This window comes from Astyanax mexicanus, chromosome 23, assembly GCF_023375975.1.
Source record: "Astyanax mexicanus isolate ESR-SI-001 chromosome 23, AstMex3_surface, whole genome shotgun sequence".
NCBI classification, from domain to species: Eukaryota; Metazoa; Chordata; class Actinopteri; order Characiformes; family Acestrorhamphidae; genus Astyanax; species Astyanax mexicanus.
This window is the reverse complement of record NC_064430.1, coordinates 28,713,067-28,741,058: the sequence shown is the minus strand read 5'-3', so window position 1 is coordinate 28,741,058 and position 27,992 is coordinate 28,713,067. Positions and strand designations below refer to the sequence as shown.

The 27,992-nt window shown below is 37.2% G+C and overlaps 1 protein-coding gene across 2 annotated transcripts; it reads right to left on the bottom strand.

The window, feature by feature from the left end:
• Nucleotides 1-6: 6 nt before the first annotated feature.
• Nucleotides 7-27,121, bottom strand: ctu2 (cytosolic thiouridylase subunit 2 homolog (S. pombe)). Of its 2 annotated transcripts, none has more exons than XM_022665130.2 (15): nt 26,920-27,121; nt 25,338-25,412; nt 22,512-22,590; nt 22,359-22,418; nt 20,809-20,869; nt 19,788-19,897; nt 10,251-10,519; nt 8,811-8,946; nt 6,969-7,100; nt 5,557-5,648; nt 4,151-4,251; nt 3,914-4,073; nt 2,864-2,930; nt 1,150-1,208; nt 7-273 (listed from the first exon to the last, which is right to left on the bottom strand). In XM_022665130.2, the coding sequence occupies exons 1-15, from the start codon at nt 26,973-26,975 to the stop codon at nt 213-215; spliced, it is 1,518 nt and encodes a 505-aa protein (XP_022520851.2). In that variant the 5' UTR covers nt 26,976-27,121; the 3' UTR covers nt 7-212. The 2 variants fall into 2 exon arrangements, with proteins under 2 accessions (XP_022520851.2, XP_022520852.2); XM_022665131.2 differs by having other exon boundaries at nt 22,512-22,614; nt 26,920-26,937.
• Between the last annotated feature and the right edge of the window lie 871 nt (nt 27,122-27,992).

Here is a 27,992-nt window from a genome sequence, read left to right as displayed (position 1 = left end):
ACAACATGCTGTTTAAAACAACTGGACTTTAATCTTTACAATGAATTTAATTACATTAAAAATAAAAATTAAATTAAAATTGTAGTAAAATAAAGCAGGTTGGTCGAGCAGCATTTAAAGAAAGAATACACGGTGTAAATAAAACCTCCAAATATTTGTACACATCCCACTGAAACCCACACCCACCACACATCAGGTCCACAGGACTGCTGCTATTCTGCATCCTCGTCTTCATCCAGAAGGAACTCGCCTATCTCCTCCTTCATCTGAGCTCTGTGGAGTGAAACAGGAGAGATTCTGTTTAAATAAAGGGAAATTCCACCAATTTTTCTAAATTCATGCATATTTTAAATCTTTATCATTTAAAGCCATTTTATTTACTATCTAAACCCACCAGTGCCCAAACACGTCTTCTGATCTTCTGAATGTTAATCTTTTCTGTTTTTGTCTTTTCTTATTAATTAAAAAAATGTATATACATATATTTTTGCTATATATTTTTCATATCGATATTGAGATATTTAGGCAGGTATCGTATCGAAAGTAATTATTTCAGTCAAGTCATAATGTTGCTTCCCTTTGCTGATAACTTTTGGGGAGATGTGGATTTCATTTTCCAGCAGGACTTGGCACACTGCCCACACTGACAAAAGTACCAATTAGTCTTATATAATATTCAAATTTTCTGAGATACTGATTTTTGGGTTTTCATTGGCTGTAAGCCATAATCATCAACAATAAAAGAAATAAATGCTTAAAATAGATCACTCTGTGTTTAATACAGCTATATAATATATGAGTTTCACATTTTTAACTGAATTACTAACATAAAGTAACTTTTTAATGATAATCAAATTTTTTGAGATGCACTAGTTTAATACTGATAGTTATTTGTCCATTACACTATACCAACACTGAGTGGTAAATAGACCAAAAACAAAAAAAAAACACCAAGACGCTGATAATTGGAAGATTTGCCTGTAAGGATGATGATGACAAAACAGATCCCGGCATTTGAATTCTATATTTCTATATTGAAATCTATATTTTAGTTAAAACAAACAGTTCAAATTCTGTATTTTTATAAATTCTAAATCCAGGAAATTCAGGATTAATGATTCTGTAATAAGTTGAAAAGCTATTACTCACCTCCTCTGCCGTTTTTCAGCTTCAGACGTGATGTAGTGCGGTAGAGCCTCCACTGTGATCTACAACACAAACCCAGATTAGTCCCGGTCCTGCTAATTCAGTACAGTGTAACTCTGCACTGCATGCTTTCAGGTTTCTCCTGTATCAGCAGAGCTGCCTCACTTCATTACCTTCAGGAGTTTAAACCCATCACTACAACACTACAGTCTGCAGCACCTTCCACAAATTCTGAGCTACACCATGAAATATGAACAAACTCTGACATATATGTACGAGAACTGACCAATAGAAAAATGCTTGAAAATGGCTTGCATTTAGTGTTGCATGGTATACTGATACTAAAAGAAATTCTTAATACTCATTAAATCACCTCATTAAAAATAGTGCAATACCTAATTTGTTTAGTAACTGTACTCGAACCCAATCAGCACCAGGCTTAAAAGATCTAGAACGGGGTGTCCAAACTGCTTTCCTTTTTTGGAGCGGCCCGCGAGTTATTTTAGAAATAGAATGAAAGTTGGCTCGCTGTTAAGCAGGTTTTTATAATGTGAGATTCAAAGTTTGAACGCTAGGTGTCAGAAACGAGCCAAAGAGTCTAAAAGCGGCGAGAGTGCGCATTTCTAGCGCAGAAAAACGGGCCAAAGAGTCTAAATGCGGAGCGAGTGCGCAGTTATAGCGCAGAAAAACGGGCCAAAGAGTCTAAATGCGGAGAGGGTGCGCAGTTATAGCGCAGAAAAACGGACCAAAGAGTCTAAATGCGGAGAGAGTGCGCATTTCTAGCGCAGAAAAACGGGCCAAAGAGTCTAAAAGCGGAGAGAGTGCGCAGTTATAGCGCAGAAAAACGGGCCAAAAAGTCTAAAAACGGAGAGAGTGCTCAGTTGTAGCGCAAAAAAAATGGGACAATTAGTCTAAAAGCGGAGAGAGCGCTCAGTTATAGCGCAGAAAAACAGGACAAAGAGTCTAAAATCAGAGAGGGTGCGCAGTTCTAGCGCAGAAAAAAGAGCAAGGTGCCGTAATTAAGGAGTTTAATATTAAGATACATCATGAAATTAAACATCAATTTGAAAAATCTTAGTTTACACAACACTGTGAAAGATAAAGATAGTAAGTCAAGTAAAATGGTGTGTAAATGAAAGTAATCAGGTAAATGTATTATTTAAAGTGGTATATTTCATTATTTGTTTTATTACAGAGTCTGTGGCCCGTGACTTCAAATATATTTCTCCTTCTGGCCCCCAACAAAAAAAGTTTGGACACCCCTGCTCTAGAAAGAAATCCTTCTATTTGTAAAAACTGCAGCAACGTTGCTCTCCGGTATGAATCTGTGAGTAATCCATTGTGGAAAACAATCAATAATAATCCCTCTTTCAAAGTTTCTTACACTGTAACTTTCTGAGACTTGTTTTACTGCTTTATTTCTCAGTTTTCTGTTCTGAAGTATAATAATCCAGTGTCTGAGGAGAGCTCTGTGACGTCTCTGAGTTTCCCTGCGGCTCAGAGCCCGATATCAACACATGGGCTTTTAAACAATGTTTGGTCATTGATTCAAATTTGCACTCAATTTGTGAATACATAAGGTGCACTGGATTACAAGGCGCACTCATGATTTTTGGTGTGAAAAATACAGTATATACACATTTGTGAGGTGCCGTATTGCTGGCATGCAAAAACCTTGTACATTATATTTGGTGAAGGTTTGCTGTGTTTAACTTACCAGGTCTTTGATAGTCAGTCTGCAGCTGTAACACAGGAGAGTCTTCAGATCTGTAGGTGCAGGTATCCTGAAAGACATGAAAAAGAATATATAGTCGTGTTAGTGTTCGGTAGCTGGCGTAGTGTAGTGGGTAAATGTAGTGTGGGTGATAAACAGACAAAGAAAAAGCTAATAGTTGGAATGCAATGATATAATGACAGTATTAGAGTAATGCAAAATTTATAGCAATGAACGTCTGACTGCTGATGCCTGTCTAGGTTGTATTCAGTCAGTGGTGCACCTGTGTTTTCCCTTGCCAAGATAGCAATACATCAGAAATTTACTTGGACACACCTCACTTCCAGAGCACCACACCTATCAGTGCAGATATATTCACAAGCACTTAAATGATACTATTTAAACTATGCAGATCACAGGTGTGAAAATAGGCTGTTGGTGGGGTGTAAGAAAGAGATGAATATCGCAAAGTGCCTTGTGCAGGTTATACATTTTTAATAATAGTGGGTAGAGCTGGGCGATTAATCGTTTTTATCGATTAATTCGAATTTACAGTTAAGGACGATGTGTTTTTATGAAAATCGTTTTTTTTTTTCTGAGTTTTAATTTTCACCACCGACGCTCCCCTGAGCTTAGCCCCGCCCCTCTCTCCCTCCCGCCCTCTCACACAATGTTAATCCTTTACAGCTTCAAAAACATGTATTATGCAAATTAGCGACGACGTCATTTAGCAACTTCTAGCGACTTTTAGGAGATTTTAGTAGACGAAAAAATCTTTTAAATCGAAAATCTGATTTTTTTATTTTTTTTTTTTATTTTATATCGCCCAGCTCTATTGGTAGGTTGAGTGTTCTTGTACAATTACAATATTAGTTCTGTAAAAAAAAAATTCCTTTCATACCTGAATAAAACCTGTAATTAAAACTAAAATATTTTGAAATTAATTGATATTGAATTAAAATAGAATATGAAATCTACTTGAATCGAGATACTGTGAATCTGAATCGAATCAATTCAGTAAATCAGTGGTGATACCCAGCTCTATAGATGTACCTGGATGTAGAGCAGCAGCCTCCAGCCCCACATCCCTGCTCCTGACAGCAGGACCCAGCGGGGTTCGAGGAGGCGGGGTTTGAGTGGGCGGGGTCACTTTGGGCCTTGCCCACAGACAGCCTCTCAGACAGCAGGGTGGCCTGGAACGCAGAAGCTTCTTCTATAAAGACAGTGAGTGTTAGTGAACGCTAGTAAAGCTGCTGAAGGCTGAGATTGAGAGTCAGAGCTGCTACTCACCTGCTTTGGTGTCGGCAGCACACAGACAGAGGAGACACTTGGCAGAAGGTTCAGCACTGGAGTTCTGAGGAGAACTGGCTGTGTGGAGCTTCTCACTCGTTCTACAGAGAGAAACAATGAAAGTTGGCAGTGAAATTACCGTATTTTTAGCACTATAAGTTGCACTATCAATAAACGTCTATTTTCTGTTCTATTTTAATACATAAGGCGGCACACCGGATTATAAAGCACATTTTATGCAACACTAGTATGTAGTAGTAGGAACAGGGGTGTCGCCAAGTTTTCCTTCTAGTTGGCCATCAGGTGGCCTGTAATGCTAAGCTAAGCTAAACTAAGCTAGGTAAACAAAACTGTAATTCCTACAATACATTTCAGATGAGTCAGACAAGTTTAAACAAGTGCTGAATGTTAATCTACACAGATTTCTCTTCTGAAAACTGTTTATTTGGGTGAGTACAGTAAGATTAGATTTCCAGATTTCCGCTGGAGCTGGAGCATTAGCATTAGCTTTCTAGCTCTGTCGGTTAGCCGCTAATGCTAATGCTAGGAGAGATATCTGTGTAGATTAACATTAACAACTCCAGTGCTTAGTGTTACAGGCTACAGGCAGATAATACTCACCTCTAGATGGCCAAAATGCTAAAGCTTTGAGTGGTTAGCAGCTAATGCTAATACTGCTGGAGTACTGAACTGAAACTCCAGTATAACGCTCCTTAATACCTGACTGGTAAAATGAATACATGAGGTTCACTGAAATAAAAGCCGCACTGACGATTTTTGGAGAAAATTAAAGGATTTTAAGTGTGCCTTACAGTGCGAAAAATCCATGATCAATGGAAATTAAATTTTAACATTTTGGATTTAGGTGCAGCTCGTTTAAGAAACTTCCAGACTGAACCAAGCTTCATGCGTTTGTAAAACTGTATACTGTACATTTAGTCAGGCTAGTTTCGGTTTCACACTGAATTTTAGTGACTGAACGCATTAAAGGACTTTATTTCATCCTGTCATCATCAACTATGTGACGGAGTCTCCCACTAGTTTACACTGACTGGCTTGTAGAATGGTCTGGACAGTGAAGTGTTGAATTCTGCCTCTCTGCACAACAGCCATTCTTTTTCTTCTTTTATTGTTTACAGTTGATGATAACCTGCCTCAACGTCCTGTAATTGGTCTGTAAGTTCCAAACCATTAAAAAAAAAGTGTCTCCACACTGTAAATAAACTGAACCCAGGTTTAGCTGATTCAGACCAAATTTTGGTTCTTTGGTCCACGTCACATTCCCAGCACCTTTTATATCTGCTTTTTTTTTTTTGGTTCAGAGTTAAAGCACAAAAAGTGAGCAGCAGTGAATTAAAGACAACATAATGGCAACAAACAGCCTTAAATAAATGAGCTATAGCTACCTGTAGATGGTGCTAACAGTGGAGGGGAAGTCAGCCTGCAGTTTGATGATGAAACTCTCAGTCAGTCGCTGGATACTCGCCTTATCTGGAGCCTGAGGAGGAAAAAAAACAGATACACAAAAACGCAAAACGTATTTCCTTAGTGGTCACTGTTTGCCACAGTGGTTTCCAGACAAAATTTGTTGCAATCTGGCAACAGTGAGCCGATATTCATCTTATTCTGCATGATGACCAGGGGGTGGCCACTTTTGGTTAGAATTTCAGTGCAGCAGTGGATGATTAATTTAAATTACACCACAGTGATGATAAACGTACATAATGAGTAGCGGTGTCACGATTCTCTAAATCCTTGATTTTATTTTATTTCCGATTTTAGGGTCACAATTCGATTCGATTCTCGATTTTCTTTTTTTTTTTTTTTCTTTTTTTTTTATACAGCAGAGAGGCCTATGCCAGTTTTAGATTAGTCTATGATCAGTCATTGGTTTGAATCATCAAATTTACAAAATCTTATTTCAAAAGGTGGGCTTGATATACAGTAAGTGATGCAAAGTGATGCAAGTGATCTGTAATACACCACATTAAGCACTAATGGTCAAATTTAAATAAATTAATTAAGATATATATGTAATGCCATCTAGTGGCCTTTTTGGTAGTAGCAGTGTGCACTATTAAAACAGCAATGTGCAACATAAAATAAATAATAAAAAAATACAGGAACAGTCATGTACAAAATAATAGAACAATTAGAGCCTTAACAATCTGAACTCAATCCTACTATAACAGTTAAACATGAAAAATAAGACTTTAAGACTTTTTTGGTCCCTGAGAATGACAAGTGTTTTTTTCTTTAATAAAGATATATTATTAACTTTATCTGAGAGAAAGATGCTCCCTAAGGTACCACAACTACTAACATATTTGAGTCTAGACAAAACAACTGTTATTTAAAAAATTTTAAGTTTTTCTTTAAGAAGATGAGAATGTCCACATTCTCTGGAGAAAGGGCTGCTCTTTGATCAGTCACAATGTCCGCGGAGTGGGCTACAGTGTGCTGCGCCATTTGCGAAAATCGTGAGACCCCAAATAGTACGCTGGCTGAGGAAAAAAAAAAGAAAAAAAAAAAGGGCACCAGCACATGCATACATAAGGCGAACTGGATTAAAAGGCGAATTGAGGATTTTTGGCAAAATTAAAGGATTTTAAGTGGGCCTTATAGTCCGAAAAATACAGTACTATGTTTCTGAGAATGGATACACAGAATTGCAAAACTTTAAACCCTCTTTTTTTCTTTTTAAATTTAAATGATTTAACTAGTTATTATACAGTAAATTATTCAGTATAAATGCAAGAGATTAAAGGATAATAAGTCTCATCACTGCAGGAGACCCCCAGCTACAGTAGATTCTCACCTTAGTGTCCAGACTGGGGGTAAAAACAGACTCCACTCCAAACAGCCTGTTATAGAAAGTGATTTCTTTGGAAGAGTAATCCCTCATTGGTCGCACGACCACCACATCTCCATAACGAGAGTCCGAGAAACCCTGAAAATAAAACACACCAAACAGTGATTACATTTTTCTTCATAGTTTGGATGACTTTAGTAATAATCTACAATGCTTCCACTAAAATCCATTTTTCTTGTTGTTTGTAAAAATACAACAGGTCTCTCTGAGTTGTATATGATGCTGCACAAGAAACTTCCATTGTCTGCAGTAGATAGTTGATTGATTGAGTAGGATTTTAACCCTTGTGTGGTGTTCGGGTCTGTGGGACCCGTTTTCATTTTTCATCAAATGATACTAAAAAAATATTTTTTCTAACTCAAACTCATTGGCATTGGCTCATTTTTTGTGAAAAACATATATCAAAACACATTTTCACACAAACTGTACACCCCCCCCCCCCCCCTACACATTTATATTACATACAGTATGTTTGGCCAAGGGCTAATTAACATTATTATTATTATTTTCTACTCATATCTTGAGTTTAATTCATTTTCTTTTACATTTTATTGAAAAAACTAATAAAAAAAGAGTAGCACTTTTTGAAAGAAATGTAACATAAGAAAGGTAAAGGGCAAATATTAACCATGTAAGCTGTTTATATTGCTTATACAAGTAACATAAGAAACGAGTAACAAAATATGAACACCACACAAGGGTTAACGCCGTGCCAAAACACAAGGGTCATTTTTACGGCGGTACTTAAGTCAGTTCTTCAAACTGAGTTTTTAAAAAAATTATACAAAAACAATTATAAAAGATGTTTTATATTTAAAAAAAAAGTCAAAAAATTATCATTTTTTCAGGTGCTGCCGTTTAAGCACATTTGGCATCTCACTTTCATTAAAAAACCTCAATCTATCTGAGTGCAGTGGTTTGCAGTCCATTAAAATGTGTTTTATAGTAAGTCTGTCTTTACAAAGATGATAGGTTGGAGCATCTTCTCTAATTAGTAGATGTTGGTTGCGCCAACATGGAGTGTCCGATTCTACATTTTGTAAGGATGGTTTGGTGTAGACGACTGTCCGTTCTAGTGTAGGTTCGTCCAACTTTTTCCTATATGTCATACAGTTTGTTAAATGTTTTACTGTCCCATTCATTCTGCCATTTATTTTTGAAGTATGTGAAGATTTTTGGATAGCTGTCTCTGGGTGGAATGGGTCGTGTGCTGATTCTGTCCTGCAGTAGCTAGTAAAAGAAAATATTCAAAAAACACTGTGTCTACATCAACCCGATAATTAGTATTCGTGGCCCCGCCCACCTTTGCGTGCGACCGCCCACAGACAGAGCTGAAGTCGGGCAGCGACGCCGTCTCGTCAGATAGGAGCTAACAGCGCTAGGAACAGCATGCAGTTTGTTCCTGTGTTATTTGTGCGAATAACACATCAGTGCTATATGCTTTTCCCAGTAATTCAGAGTTAAGTAACAAATGGTTCGAATTTGTCTATGGAGGAAAAACACCACCAGTGAAGTACAATTGAGATATTGAGGTAGATGTATGTTTAGAACAGTTCTGTCACCAGAACCAGAGCACTTTTTTCACAAAAAAACGACTCCCAGGGCATTTAATTATACTAGAGACCACAACTAGACATTTAAAAAATGAATAAATAAAAAAACAAAGGAATGAGACCTTTAACATAACGAAAAACCACTGCATTTAAGGTACCCGAATTTTTGACTGGTAGTGTATTTAGCACAGGGTGTATGAAGTGACCTGCGGAAGTCTGTGGTGAGAGTTCTTACCGTATCCGCGGCCAGAGACGCTCCTCGTCCCAGAGAGATGTTAGTGAGCAGTTTGATGGCCAGACGAGTGCAGCTGTCCCCCATCATCACCTTGGAGTAGCCGTGGGTTCGAGCAGTGTGTAGAATCAGGTGCTGCCTAACACACACAAACACACAAAAACACACACACACACAGATAATAGTATTGGATGGATCACCAATATTCCACAGAATACATTTCCACTTCAGTCTACTTAGTATGGAGAGCCCATTAACATAACTGACCACATATGCTGACTTTGTCTTAAAAAAATTTAAAAATAAATAAATAAATAAAATTATATATATATATATATATATATATATATATATATATATATATATATATATATATATATATATATATATATATATATATATTACATTTAAAGTATATAATTTTAATAGATATTTAAACATTCAATATTCAAACAAAGGCATACATTAATTTTAGGGAAAATTTTAGGGAAAATATATTATATAAAAATACGTATAATGACAGGCCTAGTCCCAATGTTCTACAGCTCAATACTAGGGGTTTTATACTGAAGTTTGCAACTGGGGATAACCACACCATATATACAGTGGTGTGAAAAAGTATTTGCCCACTTATAGATTTATTATGTTTTTGCATTTTTGTCATATTTACCTTTTTTCAATTTATCAAACAAACTTTAATATCAGGCAAATATAACCTGAGCCCTTGGTGAAAAAGTGGCCGACTAAAATTATTCCAAAAGGGCATGGACAACTCATTCAGGAGGTCACAAAAGAACCCAGAACAACATCTAAAGAACTGCAGATCTTACTTGCCTCAGTTAAGGTCAGTGTCAATGATTTAATAATACAAAAACGTTCCAAGTTCCAAGACGAAAACCTTCTCAATTTTGCCTTAAAACATCTTGATTATCCCTAGAGTGATGTGACAAAAATATAACTTTTTGGAAGGTGGGTGTCCCATAAAATCTGGTTCAGAAAAAAGAAAATCTATTGAATGTAAAACATGGTGGTGGTAGTGTGATGGTCTGGGGCTGTTTTGCTGCCTTAGGAATTGGAAGACTTGCTGTGAACTATGAATTCTGCTGTCTACCAAAAGATCCTGAAGGAGAATATCCGGCCACCTGTTCATGACCTCAAGCTGCAACGAACTTGGGTTCTGCAGCAGGACAGTTATCCAAAGCAAACAAACAAGTTGCACCACTGCAAAAAGGTTTTCCAATGTGTCTGAAATAAACCAAGTTATGAGGTTAAGGGGGCAAATACTTTTTCACACGGGGCCAGGTTGGTTTGGATAGTTTTTTTTCCTTCATAAATGAAATCATAAAGAGTGCTTTTTATGTTAATTTGACAAAAATCCCAAAACAAAAGCAATCTGTAAGGGGGCAGATACTTATTGAACACGTCTATGACTGTAAGTTTCACCTGAGGGTCTGCAGCAGGTCCTCCTTGGCTGTGAGGGTCTTTAGGGTGGAGAAGAGTCTCTGCAGGGTCTGGGTGTGCTCTGGGCTGGGTGGAGAGTAGATGTTGAGACGGGTCAGTGAATCCTGGGCTTCCTCCACTGAGGCCTCTCCTCTCTTCTGCTTTAATTTACTCTGCTGGATGTACTGATCCACTGCGGCTTTATAATCACCGCCTGGATGCCGGGCACCGCCGGGCACGGGCTCCAGCACAGAGCTGGGCAGACTGAACACCTGAACACACACAAACACACACACACACACACACATTATTGTTAATCAGCTGTGATTACCCTTCTGATAATTCAGCTTAGGACCAACTTTCTCTGAAAACAGAAGTGCAAAAGCACCAACACAGCTCGTCTAGTCCCGGTCGAGAAGTACTGCCAATACAATAGGACCACCTGGAGCAGATAAACAAATAAACCCATATGCACCATAATGTCTTATGCCAGGCATGGGCTAAAGATGTTTGGGATTATGTGGGGTATCGTATTTTTTTGCACTATGTGGCACACTTAAAGGTACATTCTGTAGGAACTGAGAGCGAGTGTGTGAAATGGCTACAGCTGTCGAATTTCAAAACACCACAGAGAGCAGTCTGCCCCGCCCACTCCTCCCCACACACGAAGCTACCTCGGGTTGCCATATTCAGCAGGCTGAATTTACACAATCTACGCAAAGTTTATACTAGTAGGAGAGGCAGAGAACTTAAAGTATGAGCGAGTGGAAAGAGGAGAAAGACAGCAATTCTAAACTCTTCTATCACCCGTATTTGGCATTATATTGACGTGTATTTTACACGAGGGAGCGTCGGGGCTTGTAGTCTTATTTTTTTTTGCCCAACCACCACCCCCCCTCTTCGGAGGACAATTAATACTTTATTTTTATTTATTTATTTATTTATTTATTTTATTTATTATTATTATTATTATTATTATTATTTTATTTTTTTTTATATATTTTATTATTATTATTATTTTTATATATATATATATATATATATATATATATATATATATATATATATATATATATATATATATATTTTGTGTGGATATAGTTGTGGGAGTTCAGGGTTGGAAGGATCGGAGTGTGAGGTACAGGAGGGGGGTACAAGAAGAAGAAAAAGAAAAGAAAAAAAAAAAAAAAAAACTAAACAAAAAACAAACAAACAAACAAAAAATAATAATAATAATAAAATAAAATAAACATAAAATAAACAAACATACATACATACATACACATACTCACATATCTAACTATACATATGCTTATACATATACACACATACATAAATATACATACATATTAATACATACACATAAATACATACATACACACGCACAGTTACTTCTATTCTATTGTTTTTTGCAAAAATATGTCATGTGTTACGGATTATGTCATGAAATGCCTACCACAATGGAGGCAAGAAACCGCCACCATGCCCCTGCGATCCAGAGGCAGATAGGGAAGAACCCAGTGGACACAGACCATCCACAGCCCATTAGGAGCCCAGAAGACCCGCGGCCACACATCCCGATGGTAACCATGCGCACACCCCAGATGAGGACGGGGGAGACTCCAGACGAAGCCCCCATGGCAAAGAGCAACAGTCCAGAGAGCCAAAGGAAGCAAGCAGCCCACCCCCCCGGCAGGCCAGCACCCCCTGCACGAGCGGCCCCGAGACCCCAAGCACCCGGGAACAGCCCGACACCTGGCAGGTCCAGCCCCCCCCCCCCCCCCACACCAAGGGGGCCTAAACCACCCCCAGGCCACGGCCACCAAGGGGGCGGGCCAGAGACCACATTAGGGCATCCGACCACGCACCCAGGGACCCACGGACACCCACCCCCCCAGGAACGGCAGTGACGATCGTCGGAGAGCAGCGTGGAGCGGTAGGGGGGGCAAAAACCCGCCCTCCGCAACCATGTCCCACAGGTGTCCATGCTCAGTCAGCCCCAAACCCAGGACCAACTGTTCACGCACACATGCACATTCACACACCCGTCACACACACATCCGTCACACATACACCCGTCGCACACGTGCACATTCACTCACAGACCAGTCACACACACCAGTCACGCACACCAGTCACACACACAGAACATACATAGACACCTAATGCGGGCATGCGGGCACCAGTACCGAGCCAGCGGCAACCTAGGGAAGCAGCCAACCCGGCCCCGAACAACCACCCGACCCACACCCCAGGCAGGGTGCACAAAACCAGGGTGTGAGAAGACCTGACCCCCCTCCTCCCCCCACCCAGCATGTTGCAGTGATATGAATGTGTATAATGAGAAGAATGAATGAAAGCTACAGTGCTATTAAAATTGGAGGGACAGCTGTAATATGAGAACTGAATAACAGCACCCAACCACACTGCCCCCCCCAAAGGCCCTCAATGTCTAAAATGCGAAATAAAATTGAGGAGCAGGGAGCACCTGCCCCCCAAAACCCTATGTGTAATATGATGTGTGTAAGCTGTATGATGAGTTTGTATGTGTAATGTGATGTTAAACTGAGTAGGAGTCGGGGAAGGGCCAGGAAAGGACCGAGGGGCAGAGGACTACCCCCCGGAGGAAGAGAGCCAACTACTGCTGGCTCACTAGGCACCCAGTTCCATACACCCAACCGCAGTACAGGGAAGGCAAGTCCAGGGTGTAGAGCGGCTACGGCCCCAGGACACCGCCGCTCTGCAAGACAGCATAAACACACATCCCCACTCACATACAAAAGACAACAGATATTACACACACGCACACACACGCACACACACAGACACATTTACAATAAACATCCCACTCTTTCTCATACACACACAGTGGTCCTGAGCCCAGGACCAACCGGTCTTAAGTGGGAGACTGCCGCTTCCCCACCTGAGCGCCCCTACCTCCCCACAGGGAGGGCACCCAGAATCCCGGAATGCCAACCAGACACCCCAACACGGACCAAACCACCACCCTCCACGACGGCGCGCCCAAGAGAGGCATAGACCCTCCCCAGCGCAGGGAGGGACCCAAACAGGCGACAGACGCCCACGGGCACCAGGGCCCCGGACTCCGCACCCCGACCGCCACAGGGGAACCCAGCCAACCGGACAGGGCCAGCACCCACCACCATGGGCCCCCCCAAGACCCACACCCGAAGACCACAAGAGCATACATCTAGGCCCCCCCCACCAACAACCAGGGCCCGCACACAGAAATCACCAAGCGGCAGCCACCGTCCCCAGTCCAAGAGCCATCAGACACCCGAATCCCCCGATCCCCCCCCAGCCACCTGCCGGACGCACCAGGAGACACGACTACAGCCGCCCACCCCCATCATGTGATGGAGCTGATCTGTGGGAACCAGAGAGATTCAAATGTAGCCAATTGGTTTTTTGAGGTTGCAGACATTCTTTCCAGACTAATGTGGTCTAAAAGTAAATTTCTATAGTGATTTATGCATAAATCATTTTTTGATTTCCACTTCATGAGGATAGTTTTCTTAGCGATGCATAAGACAGTGAGAACTATGTGCAATATATTTGTTTCCATGTTTAGTTCACTTACATCACCTAAAATGCATAGTTTGGGTGAAGCTGGGATATTGCAATTAAACCAGGTAGATAAGTCTTCACATATCATCTGCCAGAATCTCTGAACAGGCATGCAAAACCATAAAGCATGTATATAATTCTCAATATGATTGCCCGAACAGTTAGTGCATATATTTGTTTCTCTAAGGCCCATTTGGAACCTTCTATGCCCTGTATAATGTGTTCTATGGAGAATTTTGTATTGTATGAGTTGTAAATTTGGACTTTTCGTCATTTTGAAATTGTTTAAACATATCTGTGTCCAAAAGTTCTTATCTGGGTTCATGGAGAGATCTCGATCCCATTTTGTAATTGGGAGGGATATTGAATCATTAATTTTGGATAATAACTTATATATTTTTGATAACAATTTAGGAGTATAGAGATTCATGAACTATTTTATCAATACTGGGATTTCTAATGTTAGATTATTTAAATTAAATCTTGCTTGTATAATGGACTTCAATTGTAGATACTCCAGAAATTTGCTACTGCTAATTTCGTATTTTGAAATAAGATCTTCAAATGACATAAAGGTCCCCTCCTGTATAACATGTTCTAAATTCTTAATTCCTTTCTCTTGCCATTGTGAAAAATTAATAACTGTTTTTTTCTGACATATATCTGGGTTGTTCCAAATGGGTGTCCTTTTACATGGTATTAGTGAAGACTTAGCTATCTTTAAAAATTCCCACCAAGCTGTCAGAGTGGTGTTTATGTTTAGGCTTTTAAAGCAGCTATAGTGTTTAATACTGGAGCTAATGAAAGGTAAGTCAGAGATTTTCACTTTTCCACTGAGTGTTTGTTCTAGGTCCAGCCATGAGCTGCCTAAAGGGTTTGTTTTAATCCAACTTGTAACATATTGCAATCTATTGGCTAAAAAATAGTGATAGAAGTTTGGTAGTTCTAGACCACCATGGCATTTTAGCTTCTGTAAAGTCTTCAGACTTATTCTCGATGTTTTATTCTTCCATAAAAATTTTGAAATGTTTGAGTCTAATGACTTAAACCAAGCAGCAGGAGGTTTATTAGGGATTAATGAAAACAAATAATTGATTTTAGGTAGAATCAGCATTTTTACAGTAGCAACTCTCCCAATAAGAGATATAGGTAGAGAATTCCATCGTGTGAGATCGTCCTCTATTGTTTTTAGTAGAGGAATATGATTCAATCGTATCAGGTCTGATAGCTTGGGGGAAAAATGTATACCTAAATATTTAATGTTGCCCGACTGTAGTGAAGTAGTGCTCTGAAATGTACAATTCAGAGGTAGAACTGTTGATTTACTCCAGTTAATGGAATAATCTGATACAGATGAGAACTTATCTATGAGTGTGATTGTCTTTAGCAGAGAAGTTTGTGAGTCCCTAAGGAAAAGTAATACATCATCAGCATAAAGGCTTATCTTATGGTCTGTATTTTCTGTTTGAATTCCTTTAATATCTACACTTTGTCGTATTTTTGCTGCTAGTGGTTCAATAAAAAATACAAAAAGTGAGGGAGAGAGCGAGCAGCCCTGTCTGGTGCCTCTCTGCAGACTAAAGCTTTGTGAAATAAGATAATTTGTCCTAACCCGTGCATTGGGAGAGCTATATAATGTTTCAATCCAGTTTATGAAGGATGGACCAAATCCAAATTTATTTAGAACTGCTGACAGAAATGTCCAATTTACCCGGTCGAATGCTTTCTCTGCATCTAAAGAGACAACTATGGTTTCTAATTTGTTAATGGAACAGTAATCTATTACATTTATTAGTCGACGTGTGTTATCGGCTGAGTGCCGGCCTTTGATAAAACCTGTTTGGTCCGAATGTATAATGGATGGAGTGATTTTTGCTAACCTCCTTGCAAGAACTTTGCAAATTATTTTAAGGTCTACATTTATAAGCGAAATTGGGCGATAGCTGGATGGGAGTGTTGGATCTTTGCCTGGTTTAAGAAGCAAGGTAATGTTGGCAGAGTTCATGTTTGGAGATATTATGCGGTCCTTCTTGATTTGAGTGACCATTCTAAAAAAAATGGGTTCTAACACAGACCAGAATTCTTTATATAACTCTGCAGGAAAGCCATCTGGAGCTGGAGCTTTATTATTGGGGAGATCCTGTATTGCTTTAAAGAATACGGAAGATGAAAAAGGTGAATCAAGAGTCATAACCTGTTCCTCATCTAGTTTAGGTAGATTTGTATTTTTCAAAAATTCTTCAATGTCAGCATCAGATGGATTCATCTGTGATGAGTATAATGCCTCATAAAAGTCTTTAAAATTGTAATTAATTTCTTGTGGGTCATGAGTAATGTTACCAACAGAGTCTTTAATTGAAGAAATAGCTGTTTTTTCTTTATTTAGTTTTAATTGGTTTGCCAGGAATTTTCCAGATTTATTTCCATGCTCGAAGTTTTCCAAACGCAGCCTCTGCAACATAAATTGTGTATTTTTATCAATGATTTCATTTAGTTCCAATCTTAATTTCCGCAGGGTGTTAATTATATGTTCTTGTGGTGAAGCAGCATAGGCAGTTTCTAATGATTTTATTTTCTGTTCCAATTCTGACACACAAGTTTTTTCTTTAATTTTCTTATTATTTTACCCCGCATTACTGCCGCATTACTGTCTTGTAGTCTTTTTAATTCTCTCCACCTTTCAAACTCACTGCCAGTATTCACTCTTGTTATATTCCTTCTTTGGTCACTGAGCTTTTTTGAGACATGCTGAGGCTTTTTAAGCTGTGTAGCAGCTGAGGTTTAACTGAGGAAGCTCTGCTAACTAGCTCCTTTGCTGCAGCACCGATCGCTGTAGTGTAGTGTGGGTGCTGGCAACCTCGGGCGTGGGGTAAGTGTTGGGGAACGAGCAAAATGCAGAGACAGAGGACAAAACTGAACCCCCCGGACGGAGTGAACACTTAAAATAGGAATGTACTGCTGAAGCCCTGCTGACAAGAGCTGCCAGTGCTTTTACTCAAGATGTTTCCTTAATATCTGATGATACTCCTGATCATTTTATCATTTCCTACTGAAAACAGTAGTGGTCCTTAAAATCCTTTCATTTTCCCCCAAGTCATCAGTGTGCCTCATAATCCGGTGAGCCTTATGCATAAATTTTATCAGTCAGGTATTAAAGAGCAGTAAAGTCACTCCGCTAAAGTACAGCATTTTCAAAAGTGTGTCAGTTTAGTTCTCCAGCAGTATTAGCATTAGCTGCTAACTGCGCTAAGCACTCTCTCTTTCTAGCTGTCTAGAGGTGAGTATTATCGGACTGTAGCCTGCTGCTTACCCCAGACAGCACTGCTGGAGCATTATTAGCATTAGCCGCTAATCGTTCTGAGAGCTAGCTCTTTGACCATTCAGAGGTGAGTATATCAGAATGTACTCTGTGAATTTACTGTGTTAAAACAAGCTACGTGGGACGAACCGCTAATTAATATTGCCCTGGCATACCAGAACACTCAGGATTGCTCAGTGTAGCGCTGTCAGTTGGCACTAGCTGCTAACTGCTAGCGGTTAGCCACTAATGCTAATGCTACTGCTCTGTAAATCTAAGCTTACTGTAAGTAAATGGAAGCGCTTTACTTACCTAAATAAACAGTTTTCAGGACAGAAATCTGTGTAGATTAACATAATTACTTGACTTAATTAATCCGAAATGTTTAGGAATTACAGTTTGTTTAAATAATTTAGCTTAGCATTTGACCTGCTGAATTAGAAGAAAAACAGGGCTACACCCCTGTTCCGACTAATCCAGAGCGCCTTATGTATGAATCTAGACCAGAAAATATATATGTTTATTGATAGTGCGCCTTATACTACTTTATATACTTATAATACGGTATATAAAGTTATTTACCACTTTATTGTGTTAAGTCCAGCACTTTTTCAACTTTACCAATTTTAATTATTAGGTACTCATTATTTTTATTTATGCATATTAAACTTTCAATCCCCTCCTTCCTCAAAATAACATTCAGACTCATATTCCTGTCATTAAACACGAATGCCTTTCAGACATGAGCTTTTTTTAACGCTAATAGCAACAACTGCGCACAAACATCAAAGCACTCCATTTGGGAACGCAGGAGATAATGGACAAGATGACGCAATTCCCTGAAATGAGCCACAAGAAGAGTTTCAGCTCCAGATAAGATGAAATTATGAGGCTCGACAGATAATGTTTCAAAGATCAAAGCAGTAACAAACAGGGAGAGGAGTAACGTCTGATTATACTGTAATCAGATCACAGCAGATTCAGGGTCACGGCTCTACAGGAGAAGGTATCTGTGTCTGACCGATATGATGATGCTAAAGCAGCAGACAGACTAAAGTTTCATTTAAAAAGTTTCATGGAAAACATTATCTAGAGCCATGGTTCTCGAGGGGAGGTCTGAGACGAATAGGCAAGAGGTCTGCAAATATTAATTTGAGCAATACAAACCCTTACTAATAAAAAAAAAAAAAAAGAGAGATGTGGCAGCATTTCTTTTTCAGCATTTTTCTTTAACCCTCCTGTAGAGCTGGGCGATATGGCACAAAATAAAAATATTCGATGTTTTTTTTTATCCGATTTTAGATTTTAATCGATTTTTTCCCCCTACTAAAAAGAAAATCAAACTACAGACGATAAAGAAATGGTTAAAAACAAGTTTTAATTTTTTGTTTTCATTTAAATTTTCTCTTTGTGGTTAAAGTGCAACCAGAAACAACCAATTGTAATATAATTACAAAATCGATAAATCACCCAGCTCTACACTCCTGTTATGTTATGGGTGAAAAAAAAAAAAAAAAATGAAAATATTTTTTCAGTATGAAACTTCTTCTGCTTGCATTAATTAGTGTAATCAACATTATATTAAAACGGTTTATCTCTTATATTTGCAAACACCCCTGCAAAAACAAAAACTTAAACAAAATTACAATGTTATGTTTCAATGTTATGTAGAACTAATGTGTTTTATATAGGTCTTTCAAAAGTAATAAAATAGTGAAAAAGTATGAACATGTATTTTTATGGAACATTATTGAATTATTCTAATTGAAGCATTACCTGTTAGAGGTAAGGAACATCACTGCACTAAATATTGATAGAATAATTAGCAATGGAGTTAGTAAAAAAATTTTTTTACAATGCTTGTTAGGATTTTTTTTGGTTTCTTTTGGATGGTAAACATGCACCAGGTCAATATGACCTGGGAGCAGCATTGCTGTTCCGGAAAATTAACATAATTATTTTTTTTTATTAATCAAATATTAATTGGATAAAAGGGTGAAAAATCTAAATTGTATTTCTAGCATTTTATTTAATAAACCAAACTGTCTTTGTACTAATGCTGTAACTGCATAGCTGCATTTTTCTTTTACTCTGAATGTAACTGTCGTCGCAGTGAAATGGAAAACTAGCTAAAAGCAGGTGAGATGAAATGTACAAAATGTGAAACATTTTGTTTAACTACTCTAGCAGGCTCTGGCTAAAACTATGGCTTGTTTTGGGACTGCTGGTAGAACTAACACAATAAAGGAAAAGGTTGGAAGAGACAACCATTGACTATCAGTAAATTTTGCATTTCATTTGTAAATCAAGGGAGCAGAGTCTGGAGGAAGAGTGGAGAGACACACAGTCCAAACTGCTTGAGGTCTAGTGTGAAGTTTCCACCAATCAGTGATGGTCTGGAGAGACATGTCATCTGCTGGTGTTGATCCACTGTGTTTTATTATCAAGTCTAAAGTCAGTGCAGTTTTGTTTTCCCACAAAATCTTACAGCCCTTCATGCTTCCCTCTGCTGAGAGCTTTTATGGAGATACGGATTTCATTTTCCAGCAGGACTTGGCACACTGCCCACACTGCCTAAAGTACCAATTGGTTTTATATAATATTCTAAGTTTCTGAAACACTGATTTTTGGGTTTAGATATTAAACACAGTTACCTGCTCGAGGGAGATTATGTGGTAAGGGAACCCAGTCTTCCTGAAGATGGTCTCCAACCGAGCGACAGTCTCCTCCCTCTCCTCAGGATCCTGACCACACACACCCCCCTCTGTACACATTACCAAACAAACTGGATTCAGGATCACTTTACTGACTGTGTACATCTGCTTTTATCCATTATTAATTCAGTAGGAACTGATGTTACTATATACAGTGCTAGTCAAAAGTTGGAAATTCAATGCTCATTCAATGTTTTTCTTTAATACTTTTTTTTTATTATTTATTTTCCACATTGTAGATTAATATTAAATTGAGGGACACATACGGAATTGTAGTAAACTGTAGTAAACAGTAAAAAAGTGTTTGTCCTCCAGAATCCTGCTCTAAACCTGATGACCTCAAAGATAAATGTGCTACTTTGTGTTTCTGTATAGCTTTAATATAGTCTTCTATATTAATTTGACAATGTAAAAAAAAAAGTAGAAACACATTAAATGAGTTGAATGTTGTGCTGTGATTAGGTCTGGGTGATCTGACTAAAAAATAAAATATTTCTAAATATGCTTGAAATTAATTGAAATATATGATACTTTACAATATGAAAATCTTAATGATGTATAACGTTAAATTATCAGTATTCATTTATAGCACCAAACATAGCAAGCTGTATAGTTAAATAGTGCAAATAGTGCCTGTCTGTATAATACAATTTTTACTAATAAACATAAGACTTAGTGTCTAAACAGGATGATGTTTGAGACTTAGTACTTAGTACTGTGTTCAGAGTCATACTTAAGGAAACTAAAGGAATTAAACTGCACAAAGATAGTAACCTGTATAGCAGGTGAAATATTACAGTACTATTATTCCCTATTTCATATATAAAAAACATTTATTTTTTAATATTTAAACATTTGCAATATCTTAAACATTTACAAATACCTTAACAATATTCCTAGCTGTGAATAGATGGCCATCATTGCTCGTCACTGATCACAAAAAAGACTGGAATATAATTACCATCTATGTAGATAATGGCAGGTATGAATCTCAACTTCTTGGGTGCATCTCGACCTAAACCCTACAATAAAAAAAAAATAATAATAAATAAATAAATTAAAAAATTGAGTAAGAGCCAAACCAGAAGGAAACAGTCTAGCTTACACACTGTGCAGGCGCGTTGTAGGTCATTGCAATCTTACACCCTGTGATCATTTTTTTTTTTTTTTAGGCCTTCCACATGTGTCGTTTAAATACAGACAGTGCTTGTGAATATATCAACACCAATTAGCTTGTTGGTCTGGAAATTTTTGGTGTGTTTAGGTACATTTCTGGTGTATTGCTATCTTGGCAACAGAAAACACAGGTGCACTACTGACTGAATACAGCCTACACAGTCATCAACACTCAGACGTTCATTACTCTCTTGGCATGTGTCCTGCTTGTTACACACACATGGATTCACAGCAGAGCACAAACCCAACTTTACGTCAAGAGTAAACAGAATACAGAATAAAATAACACTGCTGTTTCTGTAAATGTTCCTGTAAAAAAGCTGCTTGCACACCTTCACAGCATAAACGAGCAGGTCAGTTTCCTCTGCTGAGAAGCGCAGAAGCACTGCACTGTTAAAATAGCAATCTGCCAAAGTCAGAGCACACCTGGCTCTTAAAGGGAATGGCAAGTGACACACTGATTGGTTTATTTCACGTTATGCCAAAAACACACCCATGATTAATTAAGAGAATTAGTACATGCTTTTTGCAAATTCCGAGGGTGTTGCCAATAGAATAGAACTATCTAGAGCAGATTAACAAACATGAACCTATAAAGGGCTATAAAGGGGTATAAATCCCTCCAGCATGGAGCAGTGGATCTGTGCTATTTTGGTTGGGATGAGTTTAGGACTTTCAGAATCCTGACCTGAGTAATGCTAGTGTTGCTAAAAACAATCAAATCCTCACAGCAATATACTTCCAAAATCAAGTAGAAAGTCTTCTTTAGACAGTAGATACAGTTACTCCAACAAAAGCAGCATAAACTATTTTGATACCCTTGATTTCAATGATTAAACAGGTTTCCCAATACTTTTGTCCATGTAGTGTACTTATTCTTATTTATTAATTCGATTTTTTTTTTGTCACAGAAATCTGAGAAAATTGATTGTATTATACTGTATTACAATATTTAAATAATTATTTACAGTACTCAATATTAATCATCATATTTTCACATGCAGACACATTCTGATTCTTAAAAACACAAGTTATTTGCTTATAATACTACGGTCACTTTTTTTATTGTAAATGTGCTAATCCAATTTAACACAACTAATTACTAGTGGTGTCAATTGATTAAATAAATTAATTAGATTAATCACAACAGAATTTGGTGATTAATCGTGATAAATCACACTTCATCTACTTAAAACTAAGCTTTTAATTATGGGTATTTAGATATACCCTAATAAAAAAAAAAAAAAAATATATATATATATATATATATATATATATATATATATATATATATAAGAAAAAACTTTGGACAGTTTTCACCCAGAGATCTCCTACCTCCTGAACCTGTGCCAGCATGGAGCTGGATGCCGCCCCGCCAGAAACCGTCAACAGAACCTGCAGTAAAACACCCAGAGCTTCAGTGAGTCGAGTCAGAACACAGCAGTTATTAGTTTATATCTCAGTTAAATCTGTAATATTCACGCCTGCCTTCTCTCCAGGGAAGATGACCCGGTTCTTCCCCAGCATGGCCCGGAACTTGTGGACGAAGTACTCCTTAAAGCAGCTCCTGAATCAGAGACCAGAGGTCAGACTGTAGATCAGACAGTCCTGATATCAGACTGTTGTTTGATATAGGGCTGGGCAATACGGTAAAAATATTGTATCTTGATATTGAAAGAAGTTTTAATGATGGACAAAATTTAGAATTATATTTTTACACACAAACCAAATGCATTAGTAGCAGCAGATTATTGAAAATTATTGAAATTAATTATTGTATTTATTATTTTATTTTATTCAAAATAAAATGAACTTCATCTAATTGAACAAGATTAATTACTAGTGGTGTAAATTAATTAAACAAATGAACAAATAATCACAACAGAATTCTGTGATTAATTGGAATTTTACTTTTAAATGTAAATAAAAGGATCAGTGTTAGATTGGAAAAATGTATTTACATTATTGGTGCAAATTGTTCTTTCACTTTTTTGCAAAAAGTGTATTAATCACAACATTATTCCATAATTTAGACTTTTTAGACGAGTCTTTTACTTTAACTGTATAATAATATTTAATGTATTATAATATAACAATAATTACATAATATAAGTAAATGTGTCTGTTTGTGTGTGCAACCTTTAGAAAAGATAAAAAATGATCTACCTTCTGAACTTAGCATAAAAACAATGCATCAACAGGCTATGTAAACTTTTGTCACCATTCATTAACCATAAAAAAAATTGCATTAAAGTTATCAGATTCATCACATGTAAACTTTGACCTCACTACTAATTACACTTTCTGTAATTAAATGTTCTGTTAGTCCATGTGTTTTTAACCACTGATAAATTTCACAATGTACAACATCTTTTTATTCAATGTTTTTATTTTGTATTTTTCCCTACATCTTAAATGAGTACTGAAGTCATCCAGACTATGAAGGAACACATAAAAGATCATGTAGTAACTTAAAAGTGTTAAACAATCTAAAATACTCTGTGAAGCAGCTGAGGTGTTGTTAACTTGCGGTTTCTGAGGATGGTAACTCCGATAAACTTATCCTGTACAACAGAGGAAACACTTGCTCTTCCTTTCCTGGGGTGGTCCTGATAAGGGCCAGTTTCATCCTAATGTTTTTAATGGTCTTTGCGACTACACTTTAAGTAGTTGTTGCTTCTCATAATATGGATTAGAACATTACTCAAATATTCTCTATTTACTGTATATACCTGTAACTCCACCTCTTCACTACCAGTGATGGGAGTAACGGCGTTGAAATAAACGTTACTAACGCCGTTATTTTTTTTTTTTTAGTAACGAGTAATCTAACAAATTATTTTGACTGTAACTATAACGTTGTTAACATTTCCGACACCCCGTTACTGCACGTTACTTTAGCAGCTGAATGACCTTTTTTTTACTTGGCGCATACAGACAAAGGGCCCTATCGTACACCCCGCGCAAGGCATGTAGCGTGGCGCGTTGCCATCGTACACCCAGTCAACAGTCTATTTTTACGCCTTGCACGCGTTGGACTTTTGGAATATATAAACGCTGATGGGCGTGGTGGTCTGGAAATGATGTGTGTTTAGGTAAATTTCTGGCGTGTTTCTATCTTGGTGGCGGAAAAAACTTTGCACGATTGATCACCCTGCGCTAGAAAATACCCCATACCATCACAGAAAAATAAAGCTCACCCACAGCCTTCAGCAATCAACTATAAAAATAAAATATACTTAAAAATCTGTACAGTAACTATAAATTATTATTAGTTATATTTATTTCTGTCAGTTATAAGGATTTATATTTATGTTTAGTACACAGACTAAATAACTAACTTAATATAGCAGACAGGCATTCTGCTGTTTAAGAATTTCAACAGATGCTTATTCTCACTTAAATGAGTTTTTGAAATGGAAAATTAAAAGAGAAAATAACTTTGACTAAACATAAATTTATTTTAGTTAACTTTGCTATAATTTAACTGAATTTCATTTTTATATCTGAGGAATAAAGCACATTGTCAGTGTGTGGTGCTGCCCGTCAATTATATAAAACTTAAAACATTTGAAATACACAGAAATAAAAAGCTATATGTTAGCATTCATTTCTTATCACCAGGGCAAATTTATTAAAATATTAAATATATTAATTCATTAATTAAAATCTCGTCCAGGCTCTAAAATGTCGCAGGCACGCAAAGTAGTGCTTGGCGCAGCGCGTGCGGCATTGCGCACAGAATAACATCTCTCTTCTAAAAAAAAAAAATAAACGTTTTAATCAATAAGTTCGGACAAGTGTAGTTGAATTCATGTTATTAAACACACTAAAGCCAACAAATGTACTGATAATTTATCAAGAGAAATCAGACAAAATCTCTCTCTCTCTCTCTCTAATTCCAGGTGACTCTACCTCATAAAGCTGACAGAGAAAATCCAGCCAAGATGTGCAAAGCTGTCATCTAAACAAGAGGTGCTACTTTGAAGAATCTAAAATATAAAACATATTCTTTTTTTTTTTTAACACTATTTTTGTTTTGTAAATACTTTTATAATTTTCCTTATAGCCTGGGTGACTTAACTATTAATCTACTGTGCAGAACATTTTAAAATAATGAAAAAAAAAAACAGTAAACTAAAGGTGTGTCCAACGTTTTGACTGGTACTTTACTCAAAGATGTGCATCATTACAATATAAAATTTATCATGATACAATAAAATACTGTCATGTTGCCCAGCTCTGGTTTAAAAGCAGTGAGAAAAGCTTGGATAATTAACTCCAGCATGCAGAAGCTGATTGGTTAGCACTGACCTGCAGAAGGCATCGCCCACTCGGATGATCAACACAGCCGTGTTCTCCTTACACTTCACACACGTCTTACACACCCTGCAAATATGTGTGTAAAAGGAAGATGAGACATATTTACACTAAGGATATATACAGTAACTCCATGTGAAACCAATTCTATTATTTGTTTATAGAGCATAGTTTTAAAAACAGTGCTGAAGGATTTATAGTATAGGGTTGGATTATAGACCAGTACTGTAATACTTCACATAATTCACAATATATACCTGTTTTTGGTTAGTGATGTATTAACATATGTATGAGCACTTTATCCATGGTATAATGTCTTTATTAATGCCTTAACAACATTAAAAAAACATATTTAGTTAATGTTTACAGTCACATAAATACTGTCAACATCAATATATTGTGACTTTTGTGTCACAGCCTAGTTGTTAACATGACTGGTCCTGGTGTAGGTGATACAAAACCTCTTTTTTCTGCAGTAAAATACGTTATTTACATTCTGAAAATGTAAGGACTTTGAAATCTCCTACAGGACACTTGGAGAAGCTGCCTGTTGTCTCTCTACTTTACCTAATAATTGTAGATCAGTAACAGAGAATCAAACCAAATTCTGCATGTTTGAAAATAGACGTAAAAACTAAACAAACATAACGAAAACTAAAGGTTTGGAGGACATGAACCGTTTGATTTGTTTTCAGGAAAATATTGATTTTAAAATTAAGTTCAGGAAAGAGCCAATAAAACCGGAGAGAGTGCGCATTTCTAGCGCAGAAAAACGGGACAAAAGAGTCTAAAAGTGGAGAGGGTGCGCATTTCTAGCGCAGAAAAATGGGCCAAAGAGTCTAAAAGCGGAGAGAGTGCGCATTTCTAGCGCAGAAAAACGGGGCAAAACAGTCTAAAAGGGGAGACGGTGCGCATATCTAGCGCAGAAAAACGAGGCAAATAGTCTAAAAGTGGAGAGTGTGCGCAATTCTAGCGCAGAAAAACAGGGCAAAGAGTCTAAAAGCGGAGAGGGTGCGCATTTCTAGCGCAGAAAAATGGGCCAAAGAGTCTAAAAGTTTAATATTAAGAGACATAACCTTAAACATCAATTTGAAAAATCTTAGTTTACACAACACTGTCAAAGATAAAGATAGTAAGTCAAGTAAAATGGTGTGTAAATGAAATAATCAGGAAAAAAAAGTATTATTTAAAGTGGTATATTTCATTATTTGTTTAATTACAGAGTGTGGCCCGTGACTTCAAATATATTTCTGCCTCTGGCCTCCAACAAAAAAAGTTTGGGCACCCCTGGTTTAGGATTTAGTGGTGTAATGTCAGTCAGACAACTGACAAAAATCATTGGCCTGAGTTAAATGTCATGCGCAATGGATGCAGGCTCTAAAAGGGTTAAAAAAAAACCTCTAACTTCTACTCAAGTCATTTTTTGAATACTCAAATCTATAGTACTTTATACATGTCTCATAAAGACTTTACACTGTATTAAAGTGTCATATCTTCAGTGCGGTCCCATGAAAAGATATAATAATATAAAAAGTTAGTTTAATAATAATAATAATCATCAGAGTGCTGAACTCACGCCGGTACAGATATGCTCTGTAAACAGCCGCTGTTTTCTTCATCCACCTCACACATGACTGCACTGATTATCCGCTCTTTAATAAAGGATATAAATTAATAATCTGTTTGTTTAATATTAAAATAAGCTTTAAAACGAGAACTGCTCTCCGCTCCGCTGCTGAGCTCAGTCTCACAGCGCGGCCATGCTGGATACTGTCGCAGACTGATGACGCGCACAGCTGATCCTCACCGGCTCCGGGTTTCTTTACGTGTTTCAGGCATTTTTATTCAATTTAAAGCTATTTAAATTAATTTTAATGCGAAAAATAAAGTTTTACTAACATTATAAACCCTTTACGGCACGCTGACATAATATTAACATTTATATTACAGTTTGTATGTGTAATCAGAGCTGCTTTTTATAGCGAGACTGCCCACTTCCTACCCATCTTTTTTATTTATTTATTTATTTATTTATTTAAAAAAGTAACTTTACTCTATTATTATGATTTTTTTTTCATACCAAAAATGTTTTTATTTTAAGCAAGAATTGCGTTATATTTAAGATAATTCGCCATCTGAAGACAAACATTATTTTTTAGAAATGTAACTTTACTTTCAGAAAATTATTATTCATAATCTTTTCATACCAAAACATGTATTTTCACTTCCAAATGATGGTCCAAAAATGCTAATGACGGGAAGACTGTAATCTTACGTATTTTGCAAATGTTAATGAAAAATATGATTTTTTGCTTTCTTTGAATACATAGCACTCATGGTAAAGCTGGTATAACATTGTCAGCTGATTGTACAGAAAATTAAACATTATTTTCAATTGTTTTAATGTATTTAGCAACACGCAATACAAAATAAAATACAAAGATATATATTCTGGTAGAGGATGTTATAACTGATAATTACAGACGAGGGGTTTCATACACAAACATACAGAAGTGAGGATCATCTTCCTCCCGATCGCCTATTTCTTTATCAGAAAACCAGTATCAACCGCTAGAGATAGCCCGCGAGGGAGACCAAAATGAATGGGAGTGAATGGAGCTAAACGGTTAAAAACACAAATTAAAAATA